At 56.6% G+C, this 16923-nt stretch overlaps 1 protein-coding gene across 1 annotated transcript in view; it reads right to left on the bottom strand.

The window, feature by feature from the left end:
* The window catches only part of CNGB1 (cyclic nucleotide gated channel subunit beta 1), a 60703-nt gene extending 43786 nt beyond the window's left edge, over positions 1–16917 (bottom strand). The window contains exons 1-13 of the mRNA XM_035025106.1: positions 16576–16917; positions 14559–14616; positions 14193–14265; positions 13277–13397; positions 13145–13187; positions 12910–12946; positions 11015–11090; positions 10689–10728; positions 10140–10299; positions 9268–9343; positions 7777–7813; positions 2105–2264; positions 1243–1323 (exon numbers count right to left, since the gene is read on the bottom strand). Of these exons, the coding sequence (XP_034880997.1) occupies positions 1243–1323; positions 2105–2264; positions 7777–7813; positions 9268–9343; positions 10140–10299; positions 10689–10728; positions 11015–11090; positions 12910–12946; positions 13145–13187; positions 13277–13397; positions 14193–14265; positions 14559–14616; positions 16576–16794 (1181 nt within the window). The 5' untranslated portion in view covers positions 16795–16917. The remainder of the gene's footprint in view (positions 1–1242; positions 1324–2104; positions 2265–7776; positions 7814–9267; positions 9344–10139; positions 10300–10688; positions 10729–11014; positions 11091–12909; positions 12947–13144; positions 13188–13276; positions 13398–14192; positions 14266–14558; positions 14617–16575) is intronic.
* Between the last annotated feature and the right edge of the window lie 6 nt (positions 16918–16923).

Here is a 16923-nt window from a genome sequence, read left to right as displayed (position 1 = left end):
GGAAAGCAAGTCCAAGGCCTTCACAACCTGGCCCCCTGCCTCTGAAGCACCATCTCCCTCCATGTCCACCAGGTGCATTGTCACTGTCCCCGGACATGAGGGCTGCTTTTGAGGCTCTCTTCGAAACCCCCAGGCTCTACGCTGTTCTCGTCTCCCACTCCCCTCATTGGCACCTCCTCCTCGGGCCTTTCTGGTTCCTCAAAACTCCCTGGCTCTGATCTGGCCTTTGGGCCTCTCCTCTCTCCACACTGGCTCCCCCAGGATCTCCTCCAGCCCCCTGGTTTCCAGTTCTGTCTACGCGACCAGACTCCTGCCTTTACATCTCCAACCTCTCACCCCCAGCTCCACACTCAGGTCCAGCTGCCTGCTCTCCATCTCCCCGTGGGTCCCCCTCTCTGTCTGTCCTTCTGTCCATCCCACATTGCTAAAAATCTTCTCCCTCTTAGTGGTCTTTTGTATTATTATTGAAATGTTTGACATAGAACATTGTGTAAATTTTAGACGTGCAACACATTGATTTGATGCGTTTATTGATTATAATATGATTGCCACCATGGTGACAATCTATCATGTCACATAATTATCATTTCTTTTTAGTGGTTGGAATAATTAATATCTAGTCTTTTAGCAAGTTTGATGATTATAACTTTTAGTGGTTTCTGATCGCCATTCTTTAACCATTATCTTAACTGACTTCTCTGTGCGTTCATGTGAAATCCTTATGGATCGGGGTGGAGAATCAACCATTCATGAGCAGGACAGAATCCAGGGTGGCCTACATGGTGTCAAAAGCCCCCATGGGACCGCTGTGGGTGGGGTGGAGGGGGACACAGCCCTATGCCCTGGCTCTGTTCCTGACAGGGCTGTGAGCCCACTGCAGGGGCCCCTTCACTCCTCCAGCCATGCATTCAGTCGACATTTACTTGGCACCTAGGATCTAGGGACATGGGAGTGAGCACAACAGACAAAACCCCCACCCCCAAGGAGGCTGCGTTCTAGTGTGTGTGTGTGTGTAGGGGTGTGTAGGGGTGTGGGAGGCTGTGAAGTGGTGGGCCATATGAGTCCCAGGTCATTTTGAGCACGGGGGGACCCCCAGCCTCCCCAGCCTCTTTGGTCAGTGCCCAGCAACACAAATCACAGAACAAAGGAAGGAGTACCCCCACCCCAGAAGCCCCTGCCCCTCACTGTAACCCCTCCCCAGGTCATCCTTGGGGGGAAGACGGAGAACACACAGCGCCTTACTTTGGCTCCTCCTCTTCTTCCTCCTCCTCCTCTCCATCCTCCTCCTCAGCTTCTCTCTCCTCTTGAATCCGGGGCAGTTCCCTGAGTTGAGGTCAGAAGCAGAAAGTAAGCCCACCTGCAGATCCACCCCGAGTCCAGCTCCTGTCCCCATTTTCAGGAAGATGTCCTGCAACCCCTGACACCAGAGCTGAACTTCTCAACCAAGACTTGACCCGGGGAACCCCATCTGAGCAGCCTTGGGCTCCCTCCGGCAGCAAGGCCTCTTCACGGCACCAGGGGCCCGGCCCAGCCCCCGCCGTCCTAGTGGCAACCCTGGGTCAGCCCCTGAGCCTCTCTGGGCCTCAGTTTCCCCACCTTTACAACGTAGGCCATGGGCCTGAGGACCTGAGACCTCCCAGCTCGAGAGGCTATCACCAAGATCACTAGTGGGAACAAAGATCGTGATGTCCCTATGGAGGGCAAGTGGGCAATCATACCACTGTCACACGTTCCAGTGACCCATGACCCTGTGGCCCCCCTTCTGGAAATTTCTCCTGCACATCTACTCACATGGCTGTGTAAGGACATCCGTGCCAGAGCGCTGCAAAATTGTCTATAACACAATTTCACAATCATAAATGTCCACCCACAGTGGGCAGATTAGATCAATTCTGGCACATTCACACAATGGAAGATCTCTCTATGCACTGAAGGTGGAAAGAACTCAAGGTAGGTTGTTGAAAGAATAGAGCAAAGTGCAGCTAGGAGAAGGAGTGGAGGCAGGTTTGAATCCTGTTCTATGGCCTTTGGTACCTTTGGGATTCTCTACCGTGTGCCTGTCATCTCCCCAGTCATTTTTTCCGGGGCTTTCTCTGGCTCCCACCTGGGCATCTCCACAGCCTCGTTCTCCTCTTCATAAGCTGGAGCTGCCTCTGAGCCCTGCGGGCTGATGCCACCGTCCTGATGCTCGTCCTCCTCCCAGTGAGGGTCAACCTCTTCTAGGATGAGATCAGGCTCCTCTTGGCCTCCAGGGAGGATGCAGACTGCAGGGGACACAGGGCACGGGGGAGAGTGGGCTTGGGCCTCTGAGTCCCAGGGACCGCATGGGGGGCCTTGGCCATCAACCGCCATGAGCCAGCTCTCAGCCAAGCAGCAGAAACACCACCATTATCCGGGGAACCTCAGCAACCAGACCAGTGCTAAAGTGACAGGCTGAAGCGCATGATCATTCACCTTGTCTCCTTCCAGCCGTCTTCCCCCTCTTTTTCCTCCTGAGATAGAGCTTCAATTACGGTTAGCCTCTGTGTCCCCTTGGGCCTCCTTCTTGGAGTTTTGTGCAAAAGCAGAACCACAGCATTGCGGGTGATATGAAAGATCCAGGCTCGGGGTCCGCCTTGGCACATGCAGGTGCAAGGTGGCCTGGACTGTCCCGGGGGATGCAGAGAGAGCCTGCCCCCGGCCTGTTCTCTAGATGCCGCCCACTGGTGACAGCATACTACAGGCTCCTAACCTCAGCTCCCGCTTCCAGGAGTCTTTCCCTCCTGGGCCTAGAGGCTCCAGCTTCTAAGGGGATTGACTTTCTGGTAGAGGTGGTCCAACCTTCAGATAGGAATTGGTCATTTTCACTATTTCTCCATGTACCCAGGTCCCTGACAATGCAAACAGTGTGGGGCTGTGAGCTCGCCAGAAGTGGGCATAGGGGAGTCTCATCAGGAACCTAAGCCCCCCGACAAGCAAGAGAAAGGGAGGAAGTGGGGAGATTTGCCTGGATCCCAGGCATTCCCAAAAAGCTCCAGGTCTTGGCTGGCCCTTCAACCAAGCATGAAATTATGAACAGCGACTTTAAATGGGAGTTGGTCTCACACCTTATTCTGTGACTGGGAATTATTGCTCATGGTGTAGAAATAATAATAATAATAATAATAATATAATGGCAGCTACATTTATTGAGCACTTACTATGTGCCTGGCCCTGTACTTAGTGACATACATGGATTAACTCAATGAGTCCTCACACCAACCTTTTGAGTTGGGAATAATTGTTACTCCCCATTTTATTTTCCCTCTTTTATGTTATTCCCCATTTTACAGACGAGCAAACTGAGACCCAGGTTAACACCTTCCTTTGCAGGGTGCTTCCCCTGTGCCCGGCTCAGGGTTGTCTGTTTTCTGAGAGCTGCATCCTCCTGCTCCCACCTCTAGCTCCCAAGTACAGACATTATCCTGCCTCACAGAGGAAGGGTCAGCCTGCCCTCCAGGAGAGTCCCCCCCACCCCCCAGCCACACATCTTGAACTAACTAGCCTTTTCCATGCTGGTCCTGGCTCCTCCAGCCCGACAAACACCCCTGGGGTCTGACCAGGGAGGGTCTTCCAAGCGTGGCCCTGAATCCAGTGGGAGGCACACCATACACGTCATTCTAGAACATCGTCCGGTCATGGTGCAGCATCCCTGCCTTGAGCAGCCACTTGGGGTGCAAGTCCCCACCTGACATAGCAGGGAACATCCAGGGGACAGGACAACCTCTGGCCCGTGAGCTCATTAGCTTTCACAGCAACCCTGCATGGGGAGAACAGTACTCTCGCCATTTGATAAACCACAGGGCCAGCTCAGAGAGGCTGAGTGACTTGTCCAAGGCCACACGGGATATCAGAGGCATTGCCAAGTCTCCTGACTGCCGATTCCCTGGTGTGCTATCCCAGGCGATAAATATGTCCCATGAGTGTCTCCCTGGCATGGGGGCCTCTCTGTAACGGGCACTGGATGAGCCCAGCATTTGGGTTCTGAAGAGTCAATGCCATCTTTGTTTACATCCTTGCTTTCTTTTTCAACCTTTCTTTTTGGGTACTCTTTAGAGAGTAAGCATTTTACAAGATTTTCCTCCTTCCATGGCTGTGCCAGGCCTGTGAGCCGTGCCCTATACTGTCCCCATGTTACAGCCAAAGATTCTGTGGCTCTGGGAAGAGGACGGTGGCCACGGCACTGGGCAGGAGGGGCGGGCACAGGGTTCTCTGCCATGCCGACCCAGGGGCGGGGTTCCAAGACCCTCTCTGTAGGCATCCGATTGATTCATAGCTCTCCTGGCTTTTCCAGGGCCCCACCCTTGGGTCACAGATGGGGCCACCGAAGCACTGTGGGTGCTCAAGCTCCCATGGGGAAACTCCTGCTCCATCCTGGGCTGAAACTTTGCTCCTGAAATCCCTCATTGGCACACCACCTCCTGGCCGGCATCCTCTCTGCCAGCTTCAGATGTCCCTCAGGGCAACTGAATAGGGTTCTGATTCCAGCAGTGCAGGTCATCAGGTGCATCTGGGGAAGGAGCTCCTGTTCCCAGGATCAGCAAACAGGGAGGCTGGGGGCATGGATCTTAGGCCAAGGCCTGGGTTGCTGGCAAAGCCCAAGCTCTGGCTTATCCTCTCTGGCAGGCCTGGGTCCTAGATGCTTTGGATGTGGCCCAAAGATCAAGAACCTTTGCTTCTTTTGCTTCCTCTGCCTCCAACGCTTGCTCAGCCTCAGTCTCTTTGAAGTCCTTCCCCTGCTCAACCACCTTCAAAGGCTCCCCAATGCCTACAACCTAGTCCCCTAAAATCAGGGCCCAGCTTTTCTAGTTTTACCTTCTGCATCAAGAACTCAGGATTCATGGAAGTACCCACCACTCTCCTTCTCCCACCTCCAGGCATTTGCTCACTTTATTCCCTCTCCCGCATTGCCCTCCCCTCGCCGCCAGTTTGGGACCTCAGGGGTCTCCAAGTCAAAGGCCCGTGTGGCCAGGGAGACAGTGTATGTGGGTGAGGGGGAGCGTGCTCCCCGCCGTCAGGAGGCAGCTGCTGATCAGACTGTCCTCACAAGCATGGCGCGGGTCCATCATAGCTGGATAGTCCCCGTTTCTGAGAGAAACCAGACTTTTCCTCTGCAACGCCACCTGATTTTTAGATGTTGGCAACTAATTCTAATATTGAAAATCCTTCCGTGCCCCAAACATAGACATCTGTGAACCCGCTAGGGCCCAGGGCAATCGGCTCGGGATCCCTAGCAAACTCCTCCTCCCTGCTCCCCCTGCACCATCTGCCACATTAACCCGCCCATCTTTCGAACCTGAGTACTCATATTAGCTTCACCCGAAGCAAGGACATCATGCAATCACAGCTGTGATGTGCCAATTTATGCTTTTTAATGTCAGCAAAGGCATGCGTTGCTGTCCACTGGTGGACTCCAACTCTTCGAGGGAGAGAACACAGCCAAGCCTAAGGGGATCCTCTGCTGGGAAAAAGTGTGTCCCGTGGGGGCACCAGCTGGGTGCCCGGCCCCACGCTGAAGGCTGTGCCAGCGACCTCTCAAAGAGAGTCCTCCGCAGGCTTTCCCACAGCCTTCTGGTGGGAAGTCCTCCTGCTGTCTAGCCTGAATCCCACCGGCTGCCCTTGGCCATCCTTCTCCTTGCTTCCGTGGAAAGGGGCCGGCCTTTGTCTCGGAGAGGCGGCTCTGGGACTGGCTCCCCTCGCCTTGCCTGAGAGCGTGGGGAGCAGCCGGGGGGTCACTGTTCAAGCGGGGCGCGGGGTCGACAGCCTCCTCTTCCCCTCCCCTGCAGGTCTTCAGGGCACCCTTCTTTCCTTCCATCCATCCATCCGTTTGTCCATCTGCGCTCTCCCAGGACCCTTCTGTCTTGTTTCAGAGGCCACCCGCTGCCGCCACGCCTGAAACAAGACAGAAAGGTGGGGGGCTGGGTGGGCAGGCGGAGGGAATGAATGAGCAGGTACGTGAGTGAGGGAATGGGGAGGGAGGCTGGGGGCAGAGCCGGCAGCGGGGGAGGGCACTCGGCCCCCAGCCCCTTGGTCTCATCCTGTAGCATGGGTTGAACAGTGTCCCCCCAAAAAACATATATTCAGTCCTACTCCCTGTGACATGTGAAGGTGACCTCGTTTAGAAACAGGGTCTTTGCAGATGTCATTAGTTAAGCATCTCAAGATGAGCTCAGCCTGGATTTAGGGTGGGCCTTACATCCCTGGCTGGGGTCTTTACAAGAGAAAGGAGAGGAGATTGGACAGATAGGAAAAGGCAGAGACCAGAGGCCAGCCGGAAGCCAGTAGGACACGGAGCATTGCCACCAGAAGCCAGGAGAGAGGCCCGGGATGGTTTCTCCCCAGGGCAGCAGGAACCAACCCAGCCAAGGCTTCGAGTTTGGGCCTCTGGGTCCTGAGCGCTGGGAGAACGCGTTTCTGCTGTTTGCAGGCGCCGGGTTTGCGGTCCTTTGCTCCGCAGCCCTGGGGCGCCAACACACAGGGTTCCTGGCCCTGGAGCCCCGCGCCCACCCACGCCCCACACGCTCTGCGCTCGCGGGGCGGCCCCGTCGACAGCTGGCTGAGCACCCGAACTCCTTCCAGGGGAGCAGAGAGGAGGAGAAGAGGGGGCCAGGGCTTCTGTCTTTAGAGCTCTCCGGGGCCCCTGCTCCAGGGAACGTTCTCTCCACAATGGCTACCAGGCCACATGGATGCTCGTCGCCACACTGTGACAACTCGTTCTGTGACCTTGGGCACATCCCTGTGTTTCTGCCAGCCCAACAGCCATATGGGGCTCACTGCTCTACGCAGGGTCTCCACGAGAGCAAGCAAGCCCTGCGCTGAGGCCTGCCCCCCACAACACCTCAGCATCATACAAATCCCATCTCTTCCCGCGGCCCCGCGGCCCTGCGGCCAGACCCCAGGTCCGCGGTGGCCGGCCCGGCTGCGCTCCAGGCTGCGGTGGCCATCCTCACCCGCAGGGCGCTTGGAAAGACCACCATCAGCCTAGTGGAGCTAGGGTGGACAGCCAGAGGACACCTAAGGCCCAGGGTCTGAGGGCCCATGTCCAGGGTGGAGGAGGGCCACCGCCCACAGGCCCTGAACTCTGCTCTGCTCACTTCTAGAACGTATCACGGGCCTGGCACATAGCAGGCCCTCTGTGACCTCTGTGAATGAATAAAAGCCCTGCATGCCGCATGCTTTTCCTGAGGCCATGAAATGAAGGGAGGGCAGATTTGGGACCCTGGCCTTCCCCTCCCGGCCTCCGTCCGTCCCCTGATACTAGTGCGGGGCTAGGATAAAAGGCAGCACATAGCTCCCCATCCCACCCATAGATGAGGGGAACCCTCCGGGCTCAAGACAGCCAGAGTTTATGGGACCTAGTTCCCCCAGGAAGCCCCATGCCTCTCCCCTCCCCCCTCACCCAGGGACTCTGCTTAGCCCAACCCACTGGCCCAGGGAAGCAGTGGGGGGCTCTCTCTGGGTGCTCCCAGAGGAAGGGGGTCCATCCAACTTGGCCTCAGAACTGTTTTCTCTGCAAGCCTGGTCCCCCACCACGTCTCTCCTCAGCCCCTAGGAGGGGCCTCCAGCCACCATCTGGCCCTGGGCCAGGCTGACCTGAGGGGAAGTCTGCAGGGCATGGGCTCTCTCAGCTCCAGGTCAGGAGGCCCTGACTGAACCCCCCAAGCAAGTCCAGGCCTGGCCAGGGACCGGCCCACTGTGCACTCAGACCAAGCAACTCTCCCCGAGATGCCCATGAGGATCCACTAAGTTGTCACTTACTCGTCTGCACGTCACATGTTCCAGGGGAGTCAGGCTCCTGCATGGGGAAAAAGGGGGAAATGACGTGTCTCCTCACCAGCCTCCCTCCTCCCACCACCCCCCAGCACACACAGAAGCAAGAGGGTTTTCCTCATCCCCTACCAGGACACCCACAGAAGGTCCCAATGCTCCCAGCTCCTCTCTGGCCTGTTTCTCCCCTCCTGCCTCAGAGCTTACCCCCTGCTCCAGGCTCTCCCCTCCCTGGATCACCACTGGGTCCCCCCACCCAGCTCCTCTGCCTGGGCTGGGCCCCCTGCCTGAGAGGCCTGCCTACCTACCACTCTCTGTGTGGGGAAAACCTCCTCCCAGCCTTCCTGGGGGGTTGCCTCAAAGCTCAGGCGAGGCCTCTCCCCACCAGCACCACACCTTCCCCTGCCCCAGCCCTGTCCTCAGGAGCCCCTCCCCTCTGTGAGGGCATGTTCATAGACACAGTGTTCCTGCCACCAGGCCCCTCTTTCCTCGTCTTGGAAAACTCCAAAGCTGCGTTTCCTCTGCCACCCGCAGAGGCCACTTGGACACAGAGCCTGAGGGCTCGGCCTGCAGAGAAGGGGGCCCTGAGGCTTCTTGTCCACCTCCTGTTGCAGCCAGGACTGGGCCCCAGGCCTCCCGCCTTCCAGTTCCAGGTGCTACTGTCAAGATATACAATTGTCTCCAAAGGAGAACGGCCAGGTGCCAGGTCCTTTTTTTTTTTTTTATAAAGATTTTATTTATTTATTTATTTAGAGAGAGCATGAGCAGGGGGGAGGGAGAAAGAGAATCTGAAGCAGACTACCTGCTGAGCTCAGAGCCGGAAGTGAAGCAGGGCTCAGTCCCATGACCCTGAGATCATGACCCCAGCCGAAATCAAGAGTTGGCCGCTAAACCAAATAAGCCACCCAGGCACCCCCAGGTGCCAGGTTCTTGGAGAAGGAGAGAAAGAGGTGACAGAGGTCTTGCTCCCTCACCCACCCTTGTTGGAGTTCTAGGTTCTCAGAAATGCACACAGGGCCCTCTGCTTTCCTGCAAGCCCCACTTCTTTCCAGAACATTCCAGGCCTCTCTTATCTCTGGGCCTTTGCATATGCTGATCCTTTGCCTGAAGGGCTCTTCCTATACCACCCCCCTTCACTTTTACCCACCCCCATCCTACTTCTCCCTCAGGTCTCAGCTTGCAAGCCACTTCCATCGGGAAGCCTTCCTTCATGCTCCTGGGGAGCTCCTCCTCTGCACCCCACATCCTCTCTTCCCTCCATGGAAGCATCTCCCCCACTGACTGTGACCCCCGGTTAACAAGCCCATGCAGCCCTGTGGCCAAGGTGCCTCAGAGAGTGTGTGGAAGAAGTGTGAGCTGAGCAGATGGGCAGGCTATGCTCCCACGACAGGCTCCCTTCTTCCTTCTGTGCTCTGCCCCCAGACCACCCATCCTTGTCTGAGCTCCAAGACCAATGCCCCACTCCCCCAGCCCAGCACAGACCTGCTCCCCAGCCTTCCCGTGGAGCACGGGCTGCGGCAAGGCCATCTCCAGCCTGTGCAGGAGCCAAGCCATCAACCTGCATGTGGGAGAGAACAGGCCATGTCTAAGCAGTGGGGCTTGTGGGGAAAATGAGACCAGAGTCAGGTCCCTCCCACGGCAGACAGCAAGCCCACCGGAAGGCAGACCAGAACCCAGGTCTCCAGCCCCAAAGACCATTGCCCTCCTCCCTGGCCTCCCTAGGCCAACCTCTGGGTACCGCTCAGACCCCAGCAGGTAGCTCAGCGGCCCCCCAACCCTGGAGGTGCATGCAGGTCTCTCCCACATTGCCAGGCCAGGAGCATTTGGGGACACGTATCCTGATTTTTAAGGCAGCATCTTTTGGCTCAGCAACTCCAGTTCCTCGGATTTACCCCCACAGATTTACTGCACAAGGCCACCGAGCATAGCAAGAGTAGAAACGAACCTAAATGGCCAGCAAATGGCTAAGGAAAAGCTGGTGCAGCCACATCATGGGGCACTCGGCAGCTGCTGAAAGAATGAAGCAGGCCCATGTGTATAAAACCACCTCTAAGAGACACTTTTTGGTGAAAAAAACAAGCTGCGGAGCAGTATAGAGATCTTGCTGTTGTCTGATACATGTGTTTGGCTAAAGGAGAAATGGATTCCCCGGCTCGTGTGTGCATACAGAACATGTGGGGGGACAGTGGCTGACGGGGCTGCCCGGGGAAGGGCCACTGGGAATCCCTTTAAATTTCCCCCTGGGGGCATATGTCTAATTTTAAAAAAACTAGCTTGGTGAAGTGTTGGGTGTGGGGCTGGGGCAAAGTACTGATCCTGCTCCCCAGGAAAGGTGTAGCATTTGGGGAGCTCACCTGGCAGGGTCGCCGGGGGGCAGCAGGGAGGAAGCCTGGGAGCTGGGCTGGGGTTCTGAGGTCAGCTCCTCCTTGGCTTCCGGGGGGCCAGTTGTGGGGAGGCAGGGGCTCTCCGGGGCCTGCAGCACAGTCTCCGTTTCCAAGGTGGGTTCTGGGGGCTCTACGCAGCGGGGAGAGCAAGAGTCTAAAGAGGACAAGGCAGGGTTCCATGCGACCCCTCATGGGCACTGGGGGCCAGATTCGAGGCACCAACACATGACTGAGTAGGGAGCCCCTTGAGCCCACTCCAACAACCCCTCTCATCAGACAGACATGGAATCGAGACCCAGGAAGCTCAAGGCGCTTATCTAAGACCTTACAAGACCGTCCCACACCACTGGCTTTCCAACCTGGACTGGGGAGGGGTTCCAAGGCCCACCACAACAGCCCACTCCCAGTGAGCCTGGGTGACGGCTAAGGTCCTCCCCCAGGATCCCTCAGGCCCCAGTTGCACCTCCAGCCCAGCCTGTGACCATGCCGGGCAGCCCTTCCCAGTTCCCCTCCCTGTACCTGGGCCCAAGGCAGCATCTGTAGGCTCATCTCTCCAGTCCTAGAGCAGAAACAGGGAGTGGGGTCATGGAACAAAGCGAGCCCTGTGCATTCCCTCCCTTGGCTGGCTGTGCCCAGGGCAGGTGGGGCAGGTGACAGAGGGCTTCATCTGTCCCTATGAGCCCCCTTACTTTTTGCAGTCACTCCTCTCCATCAAGAACCCTCCAGGGAGGATAATACCCCCTCTATGTGTCCCAGGGGGTGGGGATAGCCTGCTGGGTCCTTCCTGGGGCCCCAGAAAGCCTCCCAGGTGGTCATCTGCCTGCTTCCCCTTTCCCTTGACTTACCTTGGAGGTTTCTGGGGGCTGAGGCAGCACTTTCTCCAGATTCTGCTCAAGCCACCTGAGCAGCCAGGGCCCAGACCTGCAAAGGGGCCAGCGGTCAGTGGAACAGCCTAGTCACACTGACCTGAACGTCTGTTGGAGTCCCAGGCTTCAACCAGCCCTTCCTCACCTCTGGTCCCATTGTGCATAGTGGAGACCTTGTATTGGATACTCTGGAAGGGCCTCAGGTAAGGGGGGGAACTTCAGCCAGCCTCAAATTCTGACCCATGGCTGGACCAGGCCAGAACTACAGGCCCAGCCCCGGCCACCTGGGCAGCAGGTGAGGAATAGGGGCTGCCTGGGAACGTGAATGCAGCATGGGGGGCTCCCCGTGTCTGGCCCAGACAGGGTCTGGCTCCATGGGTCTGGGAGCAGGGCAGTCACACAGGGCCCGATACTTAGAAGGGCCCAGTTTGGGTTTCATGCTCTTATCACAATCTTAAACTTAAATTTTTAAAAAAGATTTATTTATGGGCGCCTGGGTGGCTCAGTTGGTTAAGCGACTGCCTTCGGCTCAGGTCATGATCCTGCAGTACCGGGATCGAGTCCCGCATCGGGCTCCCTGCTCGGCGGGGAGCCTGCTTCTCCCTCTGACCCTCCTCCCTCTCACGCTCTCTGTCTCTCATTCTCGCTCTCTAAAATAAACAAATAAAATCTTAAAAAAAAAAAAAAAAGATTTATTTATTTATTTGAGAGAGAGAGAGAGAGAGCATAAGCATGAGGGGCAGAGGCAGAAGGAGAGACTCTCAAGCAAACTCCCCTCTAAGTGTGGAGCCTGAAGCAGGGCTCGATCCTACAACCCTGAGATCACGACCTGAGCCAAAACTAAGAGTTGGACGCTCAACCAACTCTGCTACCCAGGCACCCCAAACTCTTATTAATTTTTTTAAAGGAGTCCTGCCTTTTAATTTTGCACTGGGCCCCACAAATTACATAGCTGGTCCTGGGGCAAATGGGTCCCAGATCCATCTGGCCTCCAGGTAGCCCCTCCGTCTTCAGGGAAGCTCCATGTTCCCAGGGGAACCCATCCCCCCAGGTTTGGCCCAAAAGAAAGCTGGCAAATCCTCTGGGGATTTGCCTCCAGGAGACAAAAAGAAATAGACTGTGAGCTAGAACAATGAGTGAATGAATAGAGTACATTCATTCATTCATCCCTTCCGTGCTGAGTCCTCTTCTTATGGCAGGCACTGTGCTGGGCGCCGGGGGTTCAACAGCGGTGAGACAAAAACCTCTGCCCTCAAGAACCCAACAGTCTAACAAATGAATAAGGGAAGGCAGGAATGAATGGGGTGAATAAAGATGAATGCAGAGACTGCAAACTGGAGGCTTCAGGTTTATTTTGGGGGTCCACAGGGTTCAAAAAACTTTTCAATTAGTTGGCAACAGCTAAAAATCAAGGATTACATAAAAACCTAAATTTCTAGCTTCTCTTGAAAAACTGGAGGATTGGCCACTTTGGGCCTGAACTCCTCTGAGGCAGAGGCAGCGGGAGCTGAACAGGGACCCTCCTGGACAAGGACGTGGGCTCCCCTGTTTGCCATAACTCTCACTCAGCTCGCTTCCCTCCCTGGCAAGGCAGCTGCCCACCTTGGTCAAGTCTGAGAAGTCCGAAGCTATTGCTTCTGGGATCTCCCAGAAATCAGCACAACAAACCATGGGACGCATAGGGCCCTTTGGCTCCATTTTATGGATGGGAACAGGGAGGTCCAGAAGAGATGAGAGGCAAGTCCAATGTCACACACTGAGGTGGTAGTGGAACCTGCTTCTGAACCCAAGACCCTCAGCTCTGGGCACACTGCTCCCCCCAGCTCACACACTACACATGGTTCCCAAACCAGTGCTCAGGGATGAGGACTCACCTGGTGTCCTGGGCCCCAGGGGCCTCCCCGAGTCCACCTGCAGGAGAGAGGAGGGTGGTCAACAGCAAGAAGCCCGCCTGGACCCCCTCCTCCGGTCAGCCTCACTCAAACCCAGCCTGGAATCCGGGGCCAGTCTGATGAGAGTCCCCCGCCTGTGGGCTCTCTGCAGGGGCAGGGCCCATCCCAAGCTCCCCCAGTCCCATCCCCGAAAAGCGGTCCTGCCTCCTGGCCTTACCTGAGCCCCCAGCGCTGCACTGCCCAGACGTCTGTGCTCCTGCCTGCCAGGACAGATGGGCAGATGAGGACAGAGAGCCCAGATGCAATGGCCTCCCACCCTGCCCACCTCAGCTCCCGGCCCCGGAAGTACCTGAGCAGGGGCCTCCGAGCCGGCAGCAGTGCCCTGAGCTGGCCCGCTGCTGGGGACGGGCTGTGGGATGACCTTCTCCATGCCCTTCTTGAGCCAGCTCAGCACCCACCCGCTGGAACTGCTGAGGGACAGAGATACAGACTCACCCACAAGGTCCCCAGCCCCTCCCTGGTCCAAGGGGGCCCTCCCCGGTGTCCTAAAGAAATCGGTTTGAATCCCAAACGTCTATCTCCCCACTGTGAGACTTCAGATATGCCACTTTCCCCCCGAGTCTTGTGTTCAACTCTGGAAAATGGGGAACACCGGCCCTTGGAGAGGCCAGGTATGTCCAGGGCTATCCTGAGCCCACTCCCATCAGATGCTGGGTATAAAGCAGCCATGCTTCCCCTGAGCCTGGCTCCAGGGGTCCCCTCTTATACTTGGCACACATCCTGTGCTCCAGAAGGGTTGAGAGTTTCCTGTGGGGTGTTTCCTTGTGGCTGAGGCTGGGCAGCCTCAATGGGAGGGTCACAGACTCACTGCCTGAGGCTAGCCCCCCACAGGTAGGCTCACTTGGATAAGTACTAATGGTCTAAAATGAGCCAACTTTCAGATGTCATCTAAAAGTCTGGATTTCTGGCTCAGTTAGGAAAATGGGAAGCTCTGGCCACACTGGATCTGCATTTCTCCCAAGCACTGAGAACACTCTGGCCCCCACTCGCTGTTTCTCTTGGTCCCATTGTCCATTTGGCCCAGGAGATCCCTGTCCATTGCATGAGGCTCCCTTCAGCCAGTTCCCAGGATGTTCTGGGCATCTGGGCAGTTGTCTGTGAACGACTAGTGACCTGAGAGCGAGGCTAGTCCCCACCCCCAAGTGGCTCCCTAGTTTTTGGGGATAGGGGGGCTGGCCCCTGGAGAGGGGAGGGTGGTGTAGTACCTGTTCACTTCGGGAACCACGGCGACCTGGGCCTGGAGGGATGTAGGCAGAGTAGGGACAGCCTCCCCGATTTCTGGAAAAGAGTCCCTCCTACTTTAGATCTGGAACCTCAGAGTTGCCCATTTCTACCCTGCTAGGAAAGTCAAGGCAGAGGCAGGGGCAAGGGGAGAGCCCCAAGGGAGTCAGAAGGCCAGGGTTCCAGCTCAGCTCAGCTAAAAATTCCCCAGGAGCCCAGGCCTCAACTTCTCTGAGCCTCAGTTTCTTGTCTGTGAAATGGGCCCGCCAGCCTGTGGACGCGGCAAGGTCCTGAGGGGAACACACTCCTCCCCGGCACCCTGCCCGCCAACCTGGGCTTCCGGCACTCACCCTGAGGGTCTGGGTCAGCTGCAGCCAATTCCTTCCCCTCCAACGGCTCTTCAGGTGGCTGGAAGGTTCAAGCAGGACCACGTAAGCCCTCAGCGAGCCCAGCCTGGTTCAGGCAGGGGCAGCGCCTGACCCCCCCTGTGACGGACCCCCTCGCCCCACAGGACCAAGCAGCTCTGTTCTCACAACCGACCCTGTAAATCCCGGCAGCTCACCTTCGGCTTGGGACGCTCCCTTCCTCACGACCCCAGGGATCCCTCCTCCAGGGTTGGGCCCTCACCGCACCCCCCACCAAGGTAGCCCCTGGGCCTATCACACCCCCCAGGAAACTGCCCCACTCCAGTGGGCTGAGAACAGGGAGGAAGACTGGAGCAAACTGACGGGGAGAGGGAGGTGAGAGGACCCCCCACACCTAGCCCCCGCCAGAGCTCTCCCTCTCCTCTGGGCCGGACCTGCCATCCCCCTCCAGCAGCTGGGACGGCATTCAGCGCAGCACCTGCCGCTCCGGCCACGTGCGCACACGTGTGCGTACGTGCACGCTCAGCGTGACGTGTACGAGCTCACGTAAATTTCCCCATACGCACAGACGCGTGCATGCACGCGCACACATGTGCAGTAACCCGGAGATGGTGTGTACACACATAAACAGACAGAAACCAGTGTATGCCCACCCGTGCATGTGTACGTGCAAGACACAAAACACACGTGCGTGTGCACTTGCTTGTGCATGCACACCCCGTGCACACGGGCACATGCAGACGTATTCATACGGACATGTGCACACATGCAGACGTACACACGCAGATACCTGCAAGTATCAGACACACACAAACGTGTGCATATGCACACACACACTTGCATATACATACAGATGCCTGCGTGTACACACACGTGCATATATATGCTCCCTCACATAGACATACGCACACGTACACACACACACACGTATTCACGAGCACATCCTTTCATGTGTGCATCAACACACGAGCACACACACAGACGAACATACATATGCATGTACGCCTGCACACGCAGTTCTGCATGCGAACATGCACCGACGAGCAGACACGCACGGATGTCCAAAATATGTACATACCCAAACATGCAGACACATACAAGTGTGTCCATACACACTTACATGCACAGATACACAAACATGTGCACGCACAAACACATGAATACATTCACAGACTCAGAAACATTTGCATACACACACACAGCATGCCCCACATGTACATGGAACTACAGGGACACCAATGCATGTGTGCACACGTATGTACATGTATGTGTATGTGCATGCACACACATGCATGCAAACCGTGTGTGTTCGCGTGCACACAGTTTGCTACTGCGTATGCACATGCAGACATACCACTAAGGACCCAGGGCATGCACATACGTGCACACATGTGTGTGCATGCGAACACTATGCACACAAACCCCATACCGGGGTAATCACTGTTTCCTGAACGTGCCCTCGCTGCCCAGGACTCACCCTTCCTCTGCCAGGCACGCCCCACTGCTTCATCTCCAGTAACACCGGGCCCAGCCCACCGTGTCTGGGAGGCACTCCCCCACCAGCTTCCACTCTCCAAACTTAAGATGATTCTCTCTCTCCTCTGAGCTCCCATAGTTCTGTCTGATACACTTGTTTGGCCCTCCCGGGAGGGTAGAACTGAGCCCAGTGTTGGAGGTCCCTGCATTTCCTCATCACCCCTGTCTGCTGGTAGAATGACCTGGCCGGTACTTGTCTGCTAAGCCCTGGGGGCGATGCCTTATTCATCATCATGCTCCCAGCACAGCACCCAGGCCTGGCATCAATTAGAACCTAAATCAAATCTGTGTAATTGAGCTTCTGGATTAGTTGTCATCAGGCTCCTGAATGGATGGGATGCAGAACTGGCGAGTTTGGATGAGCTGGAGTCCCCCCCGTGGAAAGTCCCTGGGGGGCAGCTGACCCACAGTGAGAATCCCCTGAGCCGCTAGGCCCGCATGCCCTCCCTCAGCCTCAGTCTCTTACCAGGGATTCGTCGCCTCGCTCAGCCTCCTTGGGGGCGGTTTCAGTCTCCGGCTCTGGTTCCGGTACCACCTCTGGCTCTGGTTCTGCCCCCTCCTCCTCCTCCTCCATCTTGGTCTTCTGAGGGGTCCCTGGGGGCTGAGGCAGCACCCTCTGGACCCAGCTCAACATCCTGACACCTGCAGGAGACAGAGTCCTTAGGCCTCCCCAGAGCACCCACATTTGATCCCACCACTGGGGGGCCACTTTTGTGGGTCACACATTTCCCTTTTCTCTCATTCATCTTTCAAAACATTTCTACAAATTATACCTCCAGGAATTCACTTGATAGAAATACTCAGGCAAAAAAGA

This window comes from Mirounga leonina, unplaced genomic scaffold (assembly GCF_011800145.1).
Source record: "Mirounga leonina isolate KUSES-001 unplaced genomic scaffold, KU_Mleo_1.0 Mir_180, whole genome shotgun sequence".
Lineage (NCBI taxonomy): Eukaryota > Metazoa > Chordata > Mammalia > Carnivora > Phocidae > Mirounga > Mirounga leonina.
Note: the sequence above shows the minus strand (reverse complement) of the source record. Positions and strands in the feature narration are given on the sequence as shown.